Genomic DNA, 14698 nt, shown 5'->3' on the forward strand with positions numbered 1-14698 from the left:
AGACACGTAGACACAAACAGACAGGACACAGACACACGGTCACACCAGTACAGACACAGACATAGAGAAACATTAACACAAACATACACATACAACTCCAGGACGTGTCAGACACACACACACACACACACACACACACGCACTGACACGTACACACAGAGAGTAATGTTTCCGTTGTTTCCAGTGTTCCTCAAACAACTCCAGAATGTGTCAGACAGAGACACGTACTCGTACACACACACACACACACACACACAATGACACGTACACACACACAATAATGTTTCCGTTGTTTCCAGTCTTCCTCCTACAACTCCAGAACGTGGCAGCTAACCCAGGAACCACTACCTTCTTCCAGACGCGTGTTTCTGGTTCCGTCACTGCCAATGGCACCTGGGCTATAAATGGAGTCCCGCTAACCAATCAACCTGGCAAGTATGACATACTGGTCAACGGAGCCTTTCGACAGCTCTTCATCACCAACCTCGCCACCTCAGATGCAGGAACCGTTACATTCACTGTCAATGGAGAGGTGACATCAGCCCAACTCACTGTTTTAACAGGTAAATCAGGATCTACAGTTTTTTCTCGAAGTATATCAACCTGATTCATCACTCCTAAAATATACCCGTGAACCCCGGGTTAGAATTGATCGCAATAGGCGACTAATGGTATTGGGTGGTCAGATTGACTAACTTGGTTGACACATGTCATCATATGCCATCTGTGTTCATTGATGCTCATGATCACTGGATTGTCTGGTCCAGACTCGATTATTTACAGACTGCTGTCTTATAGCTGGAATATTGCTGAGTGCGGCGTAAAGCAACAAGCCAAACACACAACCGTAATAGAGTACGCTGGATGTCAGGCATTTTGAATCCAGAACGCGGATGCCAATATTTCAATGCTGAGAACATTTTCAAATATCAATTTGAAAATAGTGACAAAACATATGCCACAGCTTTCTCTCGAGCCTAATTGTTTTATCGGTATTCTAGAAGTTGGTGAGTCAATAATGAACCATAACTTTATGGTAGACAACTTCGTGTTTATTACAAAGAACGACGTTTATGTCTACATACTCACACCGTTATACAAGCTTGATGACGATGTAAGAATCTACAACTAAACGTCGCTCTATGGAAAAAAAACACAAGAATTTATCATTTATGAAGTTGTATACTTCATTATTAGCCCTGATGCCTTGAGAACATTCCAGTTGTTTTAGTTGGTGTGTGTGTGACCCTCATGCTGCTCATCACTTGCTTGATAACGGTGTTAGAACCTACACCGAAACGCCGCTCTCACAGCAATAAAGAAGTTGTTCATCCATATATTGTTATCCTTCCGTTGCTGCCTTGGAACTGTAAGGAAGTTGCAGAAAATATCCACACCGACCAACCCCCACCCGACCCCCTGTCTCTATAAATCCATATCAACACGTATCGATTATAACGTAACGGCCCGAGGCTTAAAAAGTGGTGGTATATCGAATGTATTGTACAAGGGTTGTGATATCATTAGGGTTCCAACCCAGGATGACCTGCAACGGACTCGCCACTGTATCGCCACTACTCGCCACGCAAAGTCCGTGGTCTAGACTACCAGTTGTCAGACTTCCATAATCTTGAATTATGTTTCAATTTGAAACAGAACATTTGATTACAAGGGACGCCCATCACTCTTGTCACTGGGTTAGCCGAACAGACAGGCAATACTGGAAGTCAGGTCACCCTCGTGGCCACCCTCTCTCAGAGTAACATCCAAACAGGACTGTGGTATAAGAACGGAGCAATATTGGCGCAGAAAACTCGCATACAGGCGTCAGTGAATGGGCAGTCTCAGATTCTGAGCATCTCAAATGTCCAGACATCTGATGGCAACATACGAATACAGACTTAATGGAATAACTACAAGTGCAGTCCTCACAGTTAATGTTCCAATAGGTGGCTAAGTGCGCAGCCACAATGTCGTATGGCTCTTTTAAAGTCTGAAATAAATATATTTTTGAAAACTGAGGTGACCCTTTTCCAATACTTTTATGTGGTCCGTATGAAGAACACGTTTCATATATATTAGTTTTCTACACTTCTCAAAAGCTTCCAAAATAGATATAATCCATGTTTAATCCTTGCCTTACCTTTCGAGAATAAGATGTCTGATGTACACAGCATTATTGCAAAATATTATAGGTATACTAAACGCATTGAATGTTAACATCATCAATGGAATATTTTAGACAAAGTTTGAAATGTTTACATCTGTATGATATCATTTGTAGATGAGGTATTTAAAATCATATCATTATTGCATCAACTTTAGGATACGATATGGAACCCGGATATCATTATTACATTATGTTTCAGCTATTCTCACTGGGTTAACCGGCCAGACAGTCAATACTGGAAGTCAGGTCACCCTCGTGGCCACCCTCTCCCAGAGTAACATCCAAACAGGACAGTGGTATAAGAACGGAGCAATATTGGCGCTGAACTCTCGCATACAGGCGTCAGTGAATGGGCAGTCTCAGATTCTGAGCATCTCAAATGTCCAGACATCTGATGGGGCAACGTACGAGTACAGGCTCAATGGACAATCTACAAGTGCAGTCCTCACAGTTAATGTTCCAATAGGTGGGTATGTGACGGCAACGTGTTGTAACTGTTTCGCACGACTCCTTGACTTACAAATTCTTGAACAGTTAATGTGGGGACATATTGCAACATCATTCACATTAACTGGGAATACAAACTAACTGAATGATACAGCAGGTATATGTATACCTATATATATTATATCTGTTTATCATATTTTGTCATGGTCGATAAATGCATATCACAACGGTCTCAGATGATGTTATAGATCGTGCCGCTTATATATAGGGATCAAAGGTAGTTGGCACTATTATATGTGACTTTATACATGTGGAACATGTTTGGACAGATAATTGAGACTATATATTCTATGGTGCTGACGTCCGCTCGCCATGCTGAAGACCTGGGTTAGATTCCCCACATGGGCACTATGTTGGGAAAACCATACTCACTCACTCACTCACTCACTCACAACAATATGCACATTTTCAGGTCCGATTGTCAATGGTGGTTTTTCGCAATGGTCCAACTGGACAGGCCTACCATGTGGCGTTGCTTGTGAAACACGAACGGATGTGCTACGGACTCGAACCAGGACCTGCACCAACCCACCTCCCAGTAATGGAGGACTCAACTGTACTGGGTCTTTCGTGGAAGCTTTATCTGCTTGTAATGGTAAGTCAGACGATTCCAGATCTCGTCATTGTTGTGAAATTTGGAAATTCCATTTGAGGTATGAATGTAACCATTAAACGCTTGAATGGTTTACAGATATGTTATCAGATGAACGAAGCTTAAACGGTTTGAATCTTAAAGGATCCTATTTCAATAGCGTTTCATATTTATACACATAAACGGGACATGTTTTATGGATGTCAACTAGCTACCACTGTCCAAATTTCTTCTTGCAGCTCCCGGAGAAACTACTTCTTCCAATGTGTAGACCCTGTCTCCTTCTTTTTAAGCATGTACACCTAGTCCTCCTGTGAACATGCTACCATATTGCTTCTATAAGCATTTTATTCATTTCCGTCGAAGAACATTGTTCGTGTGTCTTTGAGTCCCTCTACAAATAACTTCACCTTGTTCCTCTTTAAGCTTCTTAATCTACTCCCTCTGCAAACATGTTAACCTAATCCCTCTACAAATATGTTAACATAGTCCCTCCACAAACATGTTAACATAGTCCCTCGACAAACATGTTAACATAGTCCCTCTACAAACATGTTAACCTAATCCCTCTACAAACATGTTAACATCGTCCCTCTACAAACAAGTTAACGTAATCCCTCTACAAACATGTTAACATCGTCCCTCTACAAACAAGTTAACGTAATCCCTCTACAAACATGTTAACCTAATCCCTCTACAAACATGTTATCATCGTCCCTCTACAAACATGTTAACTTAATCCTGTAAAGAGTAGTGTAATTTTCCAAAGTTGTGTTTGCATTGGTTTATTTTGAATTGTCTACAAAAAGCTTTATATTTATTTCGTTCCCTCTTCATACAGGCTCGGTTGTTATCAGAGCGATTACGTCCTAAATCTTCTAACATGTCCTTCTAGCACGTTGTTTAGCTAACATTCACTCTTTGTTAAGTCGTAACTTTATAAGCAACTCTTCCATCTACAAACATAAACCTGTAGAGCATTACAAACATGTAAGATAACATATTCCCTCTAAAACATATTAATCACCTTTCAAACATGTGACTTCCTTTAGTCCCTCTACAAACATGTTAACATGGTCCCTCTACAAACATGTTAACCTGGTCCCTCTTCAAACATATTAACCTAGTCCCTCTTAACATGTTGATATTGTGCCTCTTCAGGCATGTTAACCTAGTCCCTCTTTAATCACGTTGATGCCTCTTCAAATATGTTAACCGTTTACCTCTATTACAAATCTTGACTTAGTTACACACAACCACTCCGTGAAATAGTGTGTTACCTTGCCACCAAGGTGCGCTCCTTTTATACATGTCTGAAGGTGCCTTGTCCATCTTTAAACACGTTTTACTTGATGCAGAGATAGTCTGTTGTAAGAAAATGGCGGCACATTACTTTTGATCTGTCAACATTGTCACAAATATTTTACAGTTGATGTTTACTGATGTTGAATGTAAAGGTGGTGGTATATTATTGCGTTTGCATTTGTATGGTTTAATAAATTCGCCATACCGTATTATAGGGACAGTAAACGGAGGCTTTTCGATGTGGTCTGCATGGACCAACCCTTCCTGTGGCATCACCTGTGGCTCCACGAACAGTGTCATCAGGTCACGAACCAGAAGCTGCTCAAAGCCCGTCCCTAGAAATGGTGGATTGCAGTGCCTTGGAGACGTAGTACAAACCACTGTTAAGACATGCAATTTCACTGCTTGTCAAGGTGAGTGCCTCATAGATTAACCTAATCAAGTTATTGCTTGAGATTATTTTTTCTCTTCCTTTTGTCTATTATTATTGATGTTATTATTTCTTGCTCATATTACCCATGCAGCTTCCCTGCTTGTCAAGGAGAGTGCTTATAAGATTACCCTTCTGAAGTTAATATTTGATGATGTTTTATTCTCCTCCCTTTGTCTTTTCGTTTAAGTTTATACTATTCTTTTTCTTTAACTCGTCTATTTTTTCGTTTCATTTTCGTCATTCATTGACATTATTTTTGAATAATTGGTTTTGTAAGGAGATCTCATGCATCAAGGCTACAACATTCATCAGTAAAGCTCTCAAGTTTTATAGTAGACATGTGGAGAAAATTCCAAATTTGATGCATCAGTGACAAAAATGACGTCCGATGTAATTCCCTATTTTGACTTATACCATACGTTCCCAAACTATTTCACGTGTACAAATGACTAGACTTAGCATATGTTTAAGACGGGTGTCACCGGTGGGGCAGGATACGCTCACCTTTTGGCGAACACCTGGTATCATCACTATCTTAAAGTGATCCATAAACACATGCTCTGTCATCGTATCGCATGGTGACAATCACTGGATTGTGTGGTTAAGACCCGATGTGTTTACAAACAACATCATACAGCTGTAATACTGATAAGGTCACAATTGTACAATCATCGACTCTGCTTTTGGTAGAGATTTCTTATGAATATGGAAATGGTTTTGTCACTTTTATTGTGCATGTCTTGGTAATGCTATTTTCCTCCAAGACATGCCCTAACCATTGTTTGCCCCACCAACATGACACAAATGTTGCTGACCTGAGCCTCACATTTCGTTGGTGTAACCTTTCACCTGTTACGTTTTGTTTGTTTGTTTAACGCCGCAATATTTCAGCTTTACAATAATCGAGTCTGCATCAGACCATCCAGCGATCTATATCCTGAGCGGAGCGTACCTATTTGCCAGGTTATCCCTCCTCTCCAAACACGAGCTTGGGGTTGCCTTGTATTTATACGTAAATATCACTCTCCTGTGAAAATAATGATCGTTTTTTAAACAACTTTTTTATTCGTGTGTCCAAAATTATGAGACAAATCAAAGTTTGTCTGTCGATTTCACGTGACTGTGCAGAATTTGGTTTTGTTGCAATTATTATATTTTGTGTTAGTGAGCAATTCATCGGTCTCAAATGAAATCAAACGAACTGTCGTGTGTAAAAAAAGGTTTTGCAGGATCATTAAATGTATTTATGTTACGTTTGTAAAATCTACTTATCTTGCTTACATCGTGAACAAACATTGCAGGACATTATCACCCATTTGTGTTTCATTGTGAAGAAAGTTTATCAGTTTTCTGTTGTCAAATATGTTTATGATGCAATGTGATTTTTTCATCAGTGAATGGTGGGCTGACAGCCTGGACACAGTGGACCGATCCTGCATGCGTCATCACATGTGGACAAAGGTCTGACGTCATGCGAACACGTACCAGGAGTTGCACCAATCCTGCCCCCAGCAATGGAGGACGTGACTGCACCGGTTCTCGAGTAGAGGTTCTGCAGAAAACGTGTTTCTTCTCCCCGTGTGTTGGTACGGAACACATTTTTCACTACCTACCAAGTTTCATTTTGCACGGTTTGCTTATTTTGTGTGCTTGTTTGAATGAATTTGTTAGCTTGTTTTGTTTCTTCTTTGATTGGCATTCTAGAAGTTGTGGAGATGACGAATGACGACAGTTTTATGGATATATAACTTCTTTATTCTGTTTCTACATAGATTCTAATGTCGTTGTCAAGCAAGTGGTGACAACGGTACTTGCTTGGTAATTACATTAAAATCTATGTCGAAACGTCGCATATACAGAATAAAGTTGTATATCCATAAAAATTGTCCGTGTATATTGTCAACAGTGAACGATGTATTGGTGTCTATGTACTTTGTCAACAGAGAACGATGTATTAATGTCTGTATATTGTCAACAGTGAACGATGTATTAATGTCTATGTATATTGTCAACAGTGAAGGAGGTATTGATGTCTATGTATATTGTCAACAGTGAGCGATGTATTGATGTCTATGTATATTGTGAACAGTGAACGATGTATCAATGTCTATGTATATTGTCAACAGTGAACGATATATTGATGTCTATGTATATTGTCAACAGTGAACGGTGGCTTGACACCATGGACCGAGTGGAGCGGACCCCCATGCGTTTCTACCTGTGAACCCCAGAACGACGTTTTCAGGACCCGTACTAGAAGCTGCACCAATCCTGCCCCTAGCAATGGCGGACTGAACTGCACCGGGCCCTTCGTAGAAGTCAAAGCTTCTTGTGTCGGTACGTTGGGTCAGAGAGTGTGAAGGACCTAATTCCATTTTAAAAATGAGATGGGTATGTTGGACGGAACGCATGTTATATACATAATTGCCATTTTGTGAAACCCATAAAGCAGAGGTCTTTCTGAGCTGTAGTTTTGTATGATTAAGGTTTGTAAGTTTGATTATCAGGATGGTTGGTTGGTTGGCTGGTTGTTTAACGCCGCACTCAGCAATATTACAGTTATATGGCGGCAGTCTGTAAATAATTGAGACAATAAAGTGCTTAACTGCATGCGCATCGATCTGCGCAATTGGGATACGATGACATGTGTCAATGTGTTGTTGATTTTTTTGTTATATCTATTGTTTGTGCATGACCTACGTTCAATCGATTCTGTGATCATTTTTGGAAGTGAGGAACGCTGACAAATTAGGGATTCGAACCGGTACGAAATCTATTTCACAATTAGGGTTATTAATTACGGTAGGGGTTTCAAGGGCGGATGACTGTGAAAATGTCCTTTCTCCCCTTTTATAGCACTTACACCGACAAATAGTTGAAAAGTTGGATGGCTTTTTATACGCCTTTGTCGAGGTTATTTCAATATAAACAGAAACTGGTGGATAACAAACATCTGAACAAATGTTGTTACTCAGTATGTATTAATGTTACTATTACTATGACAAAGTAACAAGGTACTCACATTAAGAAATTGGACTTTCCTCAGTTTCTTTTGAGTAATGCATTTTCCACTTACTTCGATTATCGTATTCATCCTTGCAGTCACACACAAAACTTTAATTGTCATTTAAAACAAATTCCAGAACCAGTCAATGGAGGATTCACCCAGTGGACTCAATGGACCAACCCTCCCTGTGATATCACCTGTGGCTCGACCAACAGTGTTACAAGGTCAAGGACAAGAAGCTGCACGAACCCTGTCGCCACTAATGGCGGCCAGCAGTGTTCCGGTGATATTATTGAAACACTGGTCAAGACGTGTGTCTTTGCCGCGTGCCCAGGTCAGTTCTTTACTTACATTAGTGTGTTTCTAAGAGACCAATTATTTGAATTTTCTTGTTTCACCTCATAAAGACATATGCATCAAAGTACAGGCTGAAGTCACGTCAGCATGCCTGTAAGCGGTGGGCAAAAAGAAAAGTATTCACAAAAAATAATTTAGTAAACCTCCTATTATAAACAACTTCATACATATACTGATGGGAAACGTATAAGGGAACACATGAAAGTACGAGTGTTCCTTTATTCTTTTCCAGGTTTCTTCACAAGATATGTATCGCACTGTGGGTGAAATTCTGGAAATATATATAGGAATACTTGTACTTTCAGGTGTTCCTTTTTCGTTTCCATGAATATATCTGCTAATGTGATTAAAGAATGTTAGTTTATTTTTATAGCATGTACAAATTAGAATTAAGAGAAGAAATTTTTTATATATTCATGTGTATCATTCATGTGATGTGACCATGAATTTGACTGTGTTATGGACCAGTGACCTTCTACTGGATAAACCTGCTTGTCTGTCTGTCTGTCTGACAAAAACCTGCAGCTCGTTTCACAAAGCTTTCAAGGAGCTACGACTATCGGAAGTTGAAAATAAAGGTTCTGACAGTCGAACGATAGACAGACGTCTCCTTACCATAAAAAGGGAAAAAAAACGTCCGGGATTTTACTAATTGTTTGAAGTTGGTAGTCCAAATGAAACATACAACGTTATGATGAGACCTTCTTGTTTATTGCACAAACGTTTTCACATTTAGATTGATAACGGTGTGAGAATCTACATTGAAACGTCGCTCTATGCAATAAACAAGAAGTTGACATCCATAAAATTGCATGTTTCATTTCAGAATTTTACTGGAGCTTGTGTTACGACAGCCATCCAAGATATTTTTTCAATTCATCTGAACTTCATCACGTTTTTGTGTATCTCTTTGAATTCATGTAAATCAAATTTGTGGAGTCCAAATCTGAAAGGAACAATTTTGGACAGTGCATTTGACCGTGTGTGATGTTTTAAATATTATACACAGTAGACTGCAACCTATTGTTTGCCTATATCTGATAACAATACTTGTCAGACAATATAATTATTTATATACTCGGCACAAAAAATAAAGGAACCCCTTGACTTTGTGAAACATGTATAACTTAACCAGCACAACCGTACGGTACGTATGTCAGATATACTTAATAACGAGTGTGTCTACCATGAACAGCAATACATGCACGACACCTTGCAGGCATGCTGGACACCAACCGCTGAATTGTCGCCCTTGGAATCAAGTGCCACTCTTGCTGCAGTGCTCTACCTAACACATCAAGATTTGCTGGTGCAGGCTCCCTGAGACGCACTCGACGCCCCAACACATCCTACAGATGATTGATAGGGGATAGATCTGGTGTTTTAGCCGGCCAGGGTAAAGTTGTAACACCTTGTTGTTGCAAGAAGTTCACGGCAACACGAGCTCTGTGAAGACGTGCATTATCGTCCTGAAACACAAAACTTCCACCTGCCCTGTGAGCCATTGAAACCACGTGGCTGTAAGATCTCGTCCATATACCACTGGCCTGTCCAATTACCCCGTACAAGAATCAAAGCAGTCCTCTTATTGAAAGAAATTCATCCCCAGACCATGATAGAGACACCTCCAAAAGAACCGTGTTCCCGTACCGTGGGTTTCCCATAACGCTCTCCTCGGCGACGCCACACACGCAATCGTCCATCCGCGAATCGCAAACAAAAGCGGGATTAATCACTAAACAATACATGTCGCCATTGCCGGTTCCCCCACCTCTGACGTTGCTGAGCCCAAGACGTCTGTGGTTAGCTGTCATCGTCACGCCTTTGAATGGACGTCTTGACTTAAGATCTCTGCTACGGATCCTATTTCGTACAGTAGAGTTCGAAATCCGTGTTCCTGTGGCTCTGAAGAATTCCATCTTCAAATCCGGGGCTGTAACAAATCGATTCCTCAGAGCTATAGTTCTCAGGAAGTTGTCGTGTCTGGGGGCGGTTTTAGGGCGTCTTCCTCGACCGGTCCTCATTTGAACGCCCCCTGTCTGACGGTAAAGGTTGATGAGACAGGAAATGACGCTTTTGGACTTCCTGAAGAACCGGGCAACACTGTTCTGAGATTATCCACCCTCTATCATGCCAATGGCCTGCCATTTCTGTGTGTTTGTCAGGTACTGTCGAGGTGGCATTTTCACAAGAGATAGTGGGGCACGCATACTGTCAGGTTAATAGGCTAGAATGTACGTGTGGTGCATGATGCACGTGTATCATGTAAAGGTATTATGGTGCTGACTGTCGTGTCAGCCGTAAGTGATTTCCGATCTGGGTTCGAATGCAATCAGCTTGCAACTTTTATGTAGCATTGTTTCAACTATAAATTCCATTAGGGGGTTTCCTTATTTCTTGTGCCTAGTATAGATTCGGGTCATGCTCTCAGAATCTGGAAGTATAGATAGTGAGTGAGTGAGTATGGTTTTGAGCTGTTTTTAGAAATATTCCAACAATATCACGGCGGGGGACACCAGGAATGGGCTTCTCACATTGTACCAATGTGCCAATGTGGGGAATCAAACCCAGTGTAACAGGCCAGAGTATACCCCTGTCCCAGACTATACTGCGTGACGAGCGAACACCTTAACCACTTGGCTACCCCACCGCCCCTAGTTCATGAGTAACAATAATGTAAATCATATGATTTAGAAAACAATTAACATTTTCTAATTTGCATAGTCAACGGTGGCCTGACCAACTGGACCCAGTGGACCAATCCACCTTGCAGCATCACCTGTGGATCCAGGACTGACGTCACACGCACACGGACCAGGAGCTGTACCAACCCTCCTCCCAGCAACGGCGGACAAGCCTGCACTGGACCTTTCCTGGAGGTCGAACCAAGAACCTGCAACTTTTCTGCTTGCGTTGGTTAGTTTTGTTTGGCTGTTGACTGCCGCGCTCAGCAATATTCAAGCTGCGTGACGACTGACTAGTCCCGTGATGCAGTGATAGACATTGAGGGCATCTGTTTACATCCATTGTGGGACCCGTGAAGATCCGGGTTAGAATTGATCTTCAGTAACCCATGCTTGTCGTAAGAGGCGACTAACGGGATCTGATGGTCAGACTCGATGATTTGGTTGACACATGTCATTGTATCCCAATTGCGTAGATCGATGCTCATGATGTTGATCACTGGGTGGTCTGGTTCAGACTCGACCGCCGCCATATAGCTTGAATATTGCTGAGAGTGACGTAAAACTAAACTCACTCACTCACTCCATTGTGTGATACAATGACATCCATTAAGCAAATCAGCCATTTAGTGGGTTTAGTTTTACGCTGCTTCTAGCAATATTCCAGAAATGAGCCTCACACATTGTACCAATCCGGCAATCGAACCCGGGTGTTCGGCGTAATGAGGTAATCCTATAACTACTTGGCTACAAACATTAGTGAGTGAGTGAGTGAGTGAGTGAGTGAGTGAGTTTAGTTTTACACCACACTCAGCAATATTCCAGCTATATGGCGACGGTCTGTAAATAATCGAATTTGGACCTTACAATCCAGTGATCAACAGCGTGAGCATCGATCTGCGCAGTTGGGAACCGATGACATGTGTCAACCAAGTCAGCGAGCCTGACCACCAGATCCCGTTAGTCGCCTCTTACGACAAGGATGGGTTACTGAAGATCAATATTCTAACCCGGACCTTCACGGGTACAAGACAAACATTAAGACATTACTGAAAGGCTGTATCGTCACGGGGTTCGGATGGAGAACCAGGGACGATCATTACTTGCTGATGCCCAGCTCTAACCCTCATCCCCACAGGGTGCGTTTTGTAGTACCGTAACGGTTATGCAGGGCTGCTTCCTATATTCATCATTATTCCTGTTGAAAAATATTCCTGCATTGAAAATGAGACGCGGTTAATCGTTTGCCGCCAGTTTATCATGATACTCTCACCATTTCTCGCACACCTTGTGTCACCACTTTTGTTACAGTGATTCATAAACCTTAGATAATGATATAATAAGACATGTACAATCAAAAATGGTTTTGCAGAGATTTTATTTTTTTAAAGGTTTTTCTCTTGATTATGCATGATGTACAATCGAAAATGGGAAGAACAATTGTAATCTTTTTGGACAATATCATGATTTCCTAATCATAGACTCCTTAATCTCAAAATCGCAGTAAGTAAGTTTGGACCAACGATCTTTGCATTTAAACAGTTACTCAAACATTTTTCATTCGGAAAACTTCTGGAAAATGTATCATCCTTCTTATTGAGTTTTCATAAGTGAGTGAGTGAGTGAGTTGGGTTTCACGCCGCTTTTAGCAATATTCCGGCAATATCACGGCGGGGGACACCAGAAATGGGCCTCACACATTGTGCCCATGTGGGGAATCGAACCCGGACCCGCGGCGTGACGAGCTTACGCTTTAACCACTAGGCTACCCCACCGCCCCGGGTTTTCATAAGAGACACGCCAGGCAATGTTTTCTTGTTGATACAGCTGATCCTAATATGAAACAATTGGCTCGTCCTTAACTTCTTGTGTACAGAACATGGACGATTAACAATGAAAATGAAATCAACTATTCAATAGTTTCTGTATGTACTTCACAGTGAATGGTGGTTTCACACTTTGGACTGAGTGGACCAACCCGCCATGTGGCATCACCTGTGGGAATAGAACCGAGATACGAACCCGTACCAGAAGCTGCACCAACCCCGCCCCCAGCAATGGAGGGCTACCATGCAGTGGTCCTATCATAGACATTTTGGCAAAGAAATGTGACTTCTCACCTTGTGTCGGTAAGCCGTCTTAAAGTATTGTCGGAAATAGAAAAACACTGTTTTAGGTTGTTACTCTGTATCCCTACAGTTAACACAATTGGAAATAGCATATGTCGAAATAACCTACATAAATTGTAGATATAAATTCGAAATAAACAGTTTTTTCTATTTCCGACAGTACTTTAGGACATATACTGAGAGAAACAAATAAGGGAACACAGGAAAATTCAAGCGTTTCTTAAATATGTTCCAGTTTTCATCACCAGCTTTGAGGAACACCGTTGGAAGAAATCTGAGAATAAATAAAGGAACACTGCCATGAAGTGGTGTTCGGTTTTTAGTTTCACACGGTATATGTGGTAGTGCCTTTGCTGTAAAACAGTCAAAGCATCACCTGTAGTAATAAATGTTCCTAAAAAAAGATGTATGACGTAACTTTGTATCCTGTCCAACAAAACCCATTCAGAAAACATTCATGGCAGGCTGAGGTTAGCACAGAGGACAATTACAACACACTATGTCAGATTGATTAACATTAAAATCACGACTTATAACACGCAGGGCATTGTTCGTCACATGGGTTGTAAATATTTGATATGCATTCAAGCATCCATGTACCGAGGGGACTACTCAAATACCTCGAGTTATCCGATGTTCAACTCAACCGCAAAATGATTTGATGATGTGGAATAGGTAGTGGCACAGCTTTACCTCCGAGGTAACAGTACATTCGACACTGCAGAGCTCGACACAAAGATGGCTGTATTTGTGGCAATAGTCTGGCAGTTATCCAACTATCAGACGCGAAATTTTAGTGACATGTTTAAGGTCGATATACACAGTTATTACATAACCTTCAAATCAAACTGTCATAATAGGGACTTGACTGTTTACAGTTTCGGAGAATGTATACAGATTGGACTGTGTATGTTTCCAGTACCCGTTAATGGAGGATTCACCGAGTGGACTCAATGGACCAACCCTCCCTGTGGTATCACCTGTGGCTCCACCAACAGCGTTGTCAGGTCACGAACCAGAAGCTGCACGAATCCTGTAGCAAGTAATGGCGGACAATCTTGTACTGGAAACAGAGTTGAAACATTGTCTCAGCCATGTGTCTTTAATGCTTGTCGGGGTAAGCGCCTAGTTTGGTGTTAATGTGTGTCACAACTGTGTGCTCACTAACATGAACAACATCATTCATTCACTCATTCATTCATTCACTCACTCACTCACTCACACATTTATTTTCTATATATATGTACATAACATATAGCGAGTGCTGTAAGTGAGTCCAAACATTTGATGGGTAGTACATGTATCTCTCATGTGACATCATAACGGGATAAAAATGTTGAACAAACACACAAAAATCCATGAACACCAGAAAATATTATGTTGGTGTCAAAAGCTAGGTAATGGATACCGCACGTGCAGTTGAAATGAACACCTGGTGTCATCCGTCATTTTCACTTGTCCATTCATAAAATCTTCACATCTCACCGAAAGGAAGACTGGATATTCTTTAGCAC

General features: G+C 41.2%; 1 protein-coding gene across 1 annotated transcript in view; it reads left to right on the forward strand.

Moving 5' to 3' along the window:
- Positions 1–299: 299 nt before the first annotated feature.
- LOC124256468 (SCO-spondin-like) overlaps positions 300–14698 on the forward strand; it is a gene marked incomplete at its 5' end in the record, with an annotated part of 111171 nt that continues 96772 nt past the window's right edge. The window contains 10 exons of the mRNA XM_046690461.1: positions 300–563; positions 2370–2636; positions 3090–3272; positions 4790–4987; positions 6402–6593; positions 7171–7344; positions 8151–8348; positions 11096–11287; positions 12996–13184; positions 14104–14301. Coding sequence (XP_046546417.1) covers positions 300–563; positions 2370–2636; positions 3090–3272; positions 4790–4987; positions 6402–6593; positions 7171–7344; positions 8151–8348; positions 11096–11287; positions 12996–13184; positions 14104–14301 — 2055 coding nt within the window. The remainder of the gene's footprint in view (positions 564–2369; positions 2637–3089; positions 3273–4789; positions 4988–6401; positions 6594–7170; positions 7345–8150; positions 8349–11095; positions 11288–12995; positions 13185–14103; positions 14302–14698) is intronic.

The sequence above is a fragment of the Haliotis rubra genome, unplaced genomic scaffold, assembly GCF_003918875.1.
Source record: "Haliotis rubra isolate DU_JTF1 unplaced genomic scaffold, ASM391887v1 Scf1161, whole genome shotgun sequence".
In the NCBI taxonomy this organism is placed as follows: Eukaryota; Metazoa; Mollusca; class Gastropoda; order Lepetellida; family Haliotidae; genus Haliotis; species Haliotis rubra.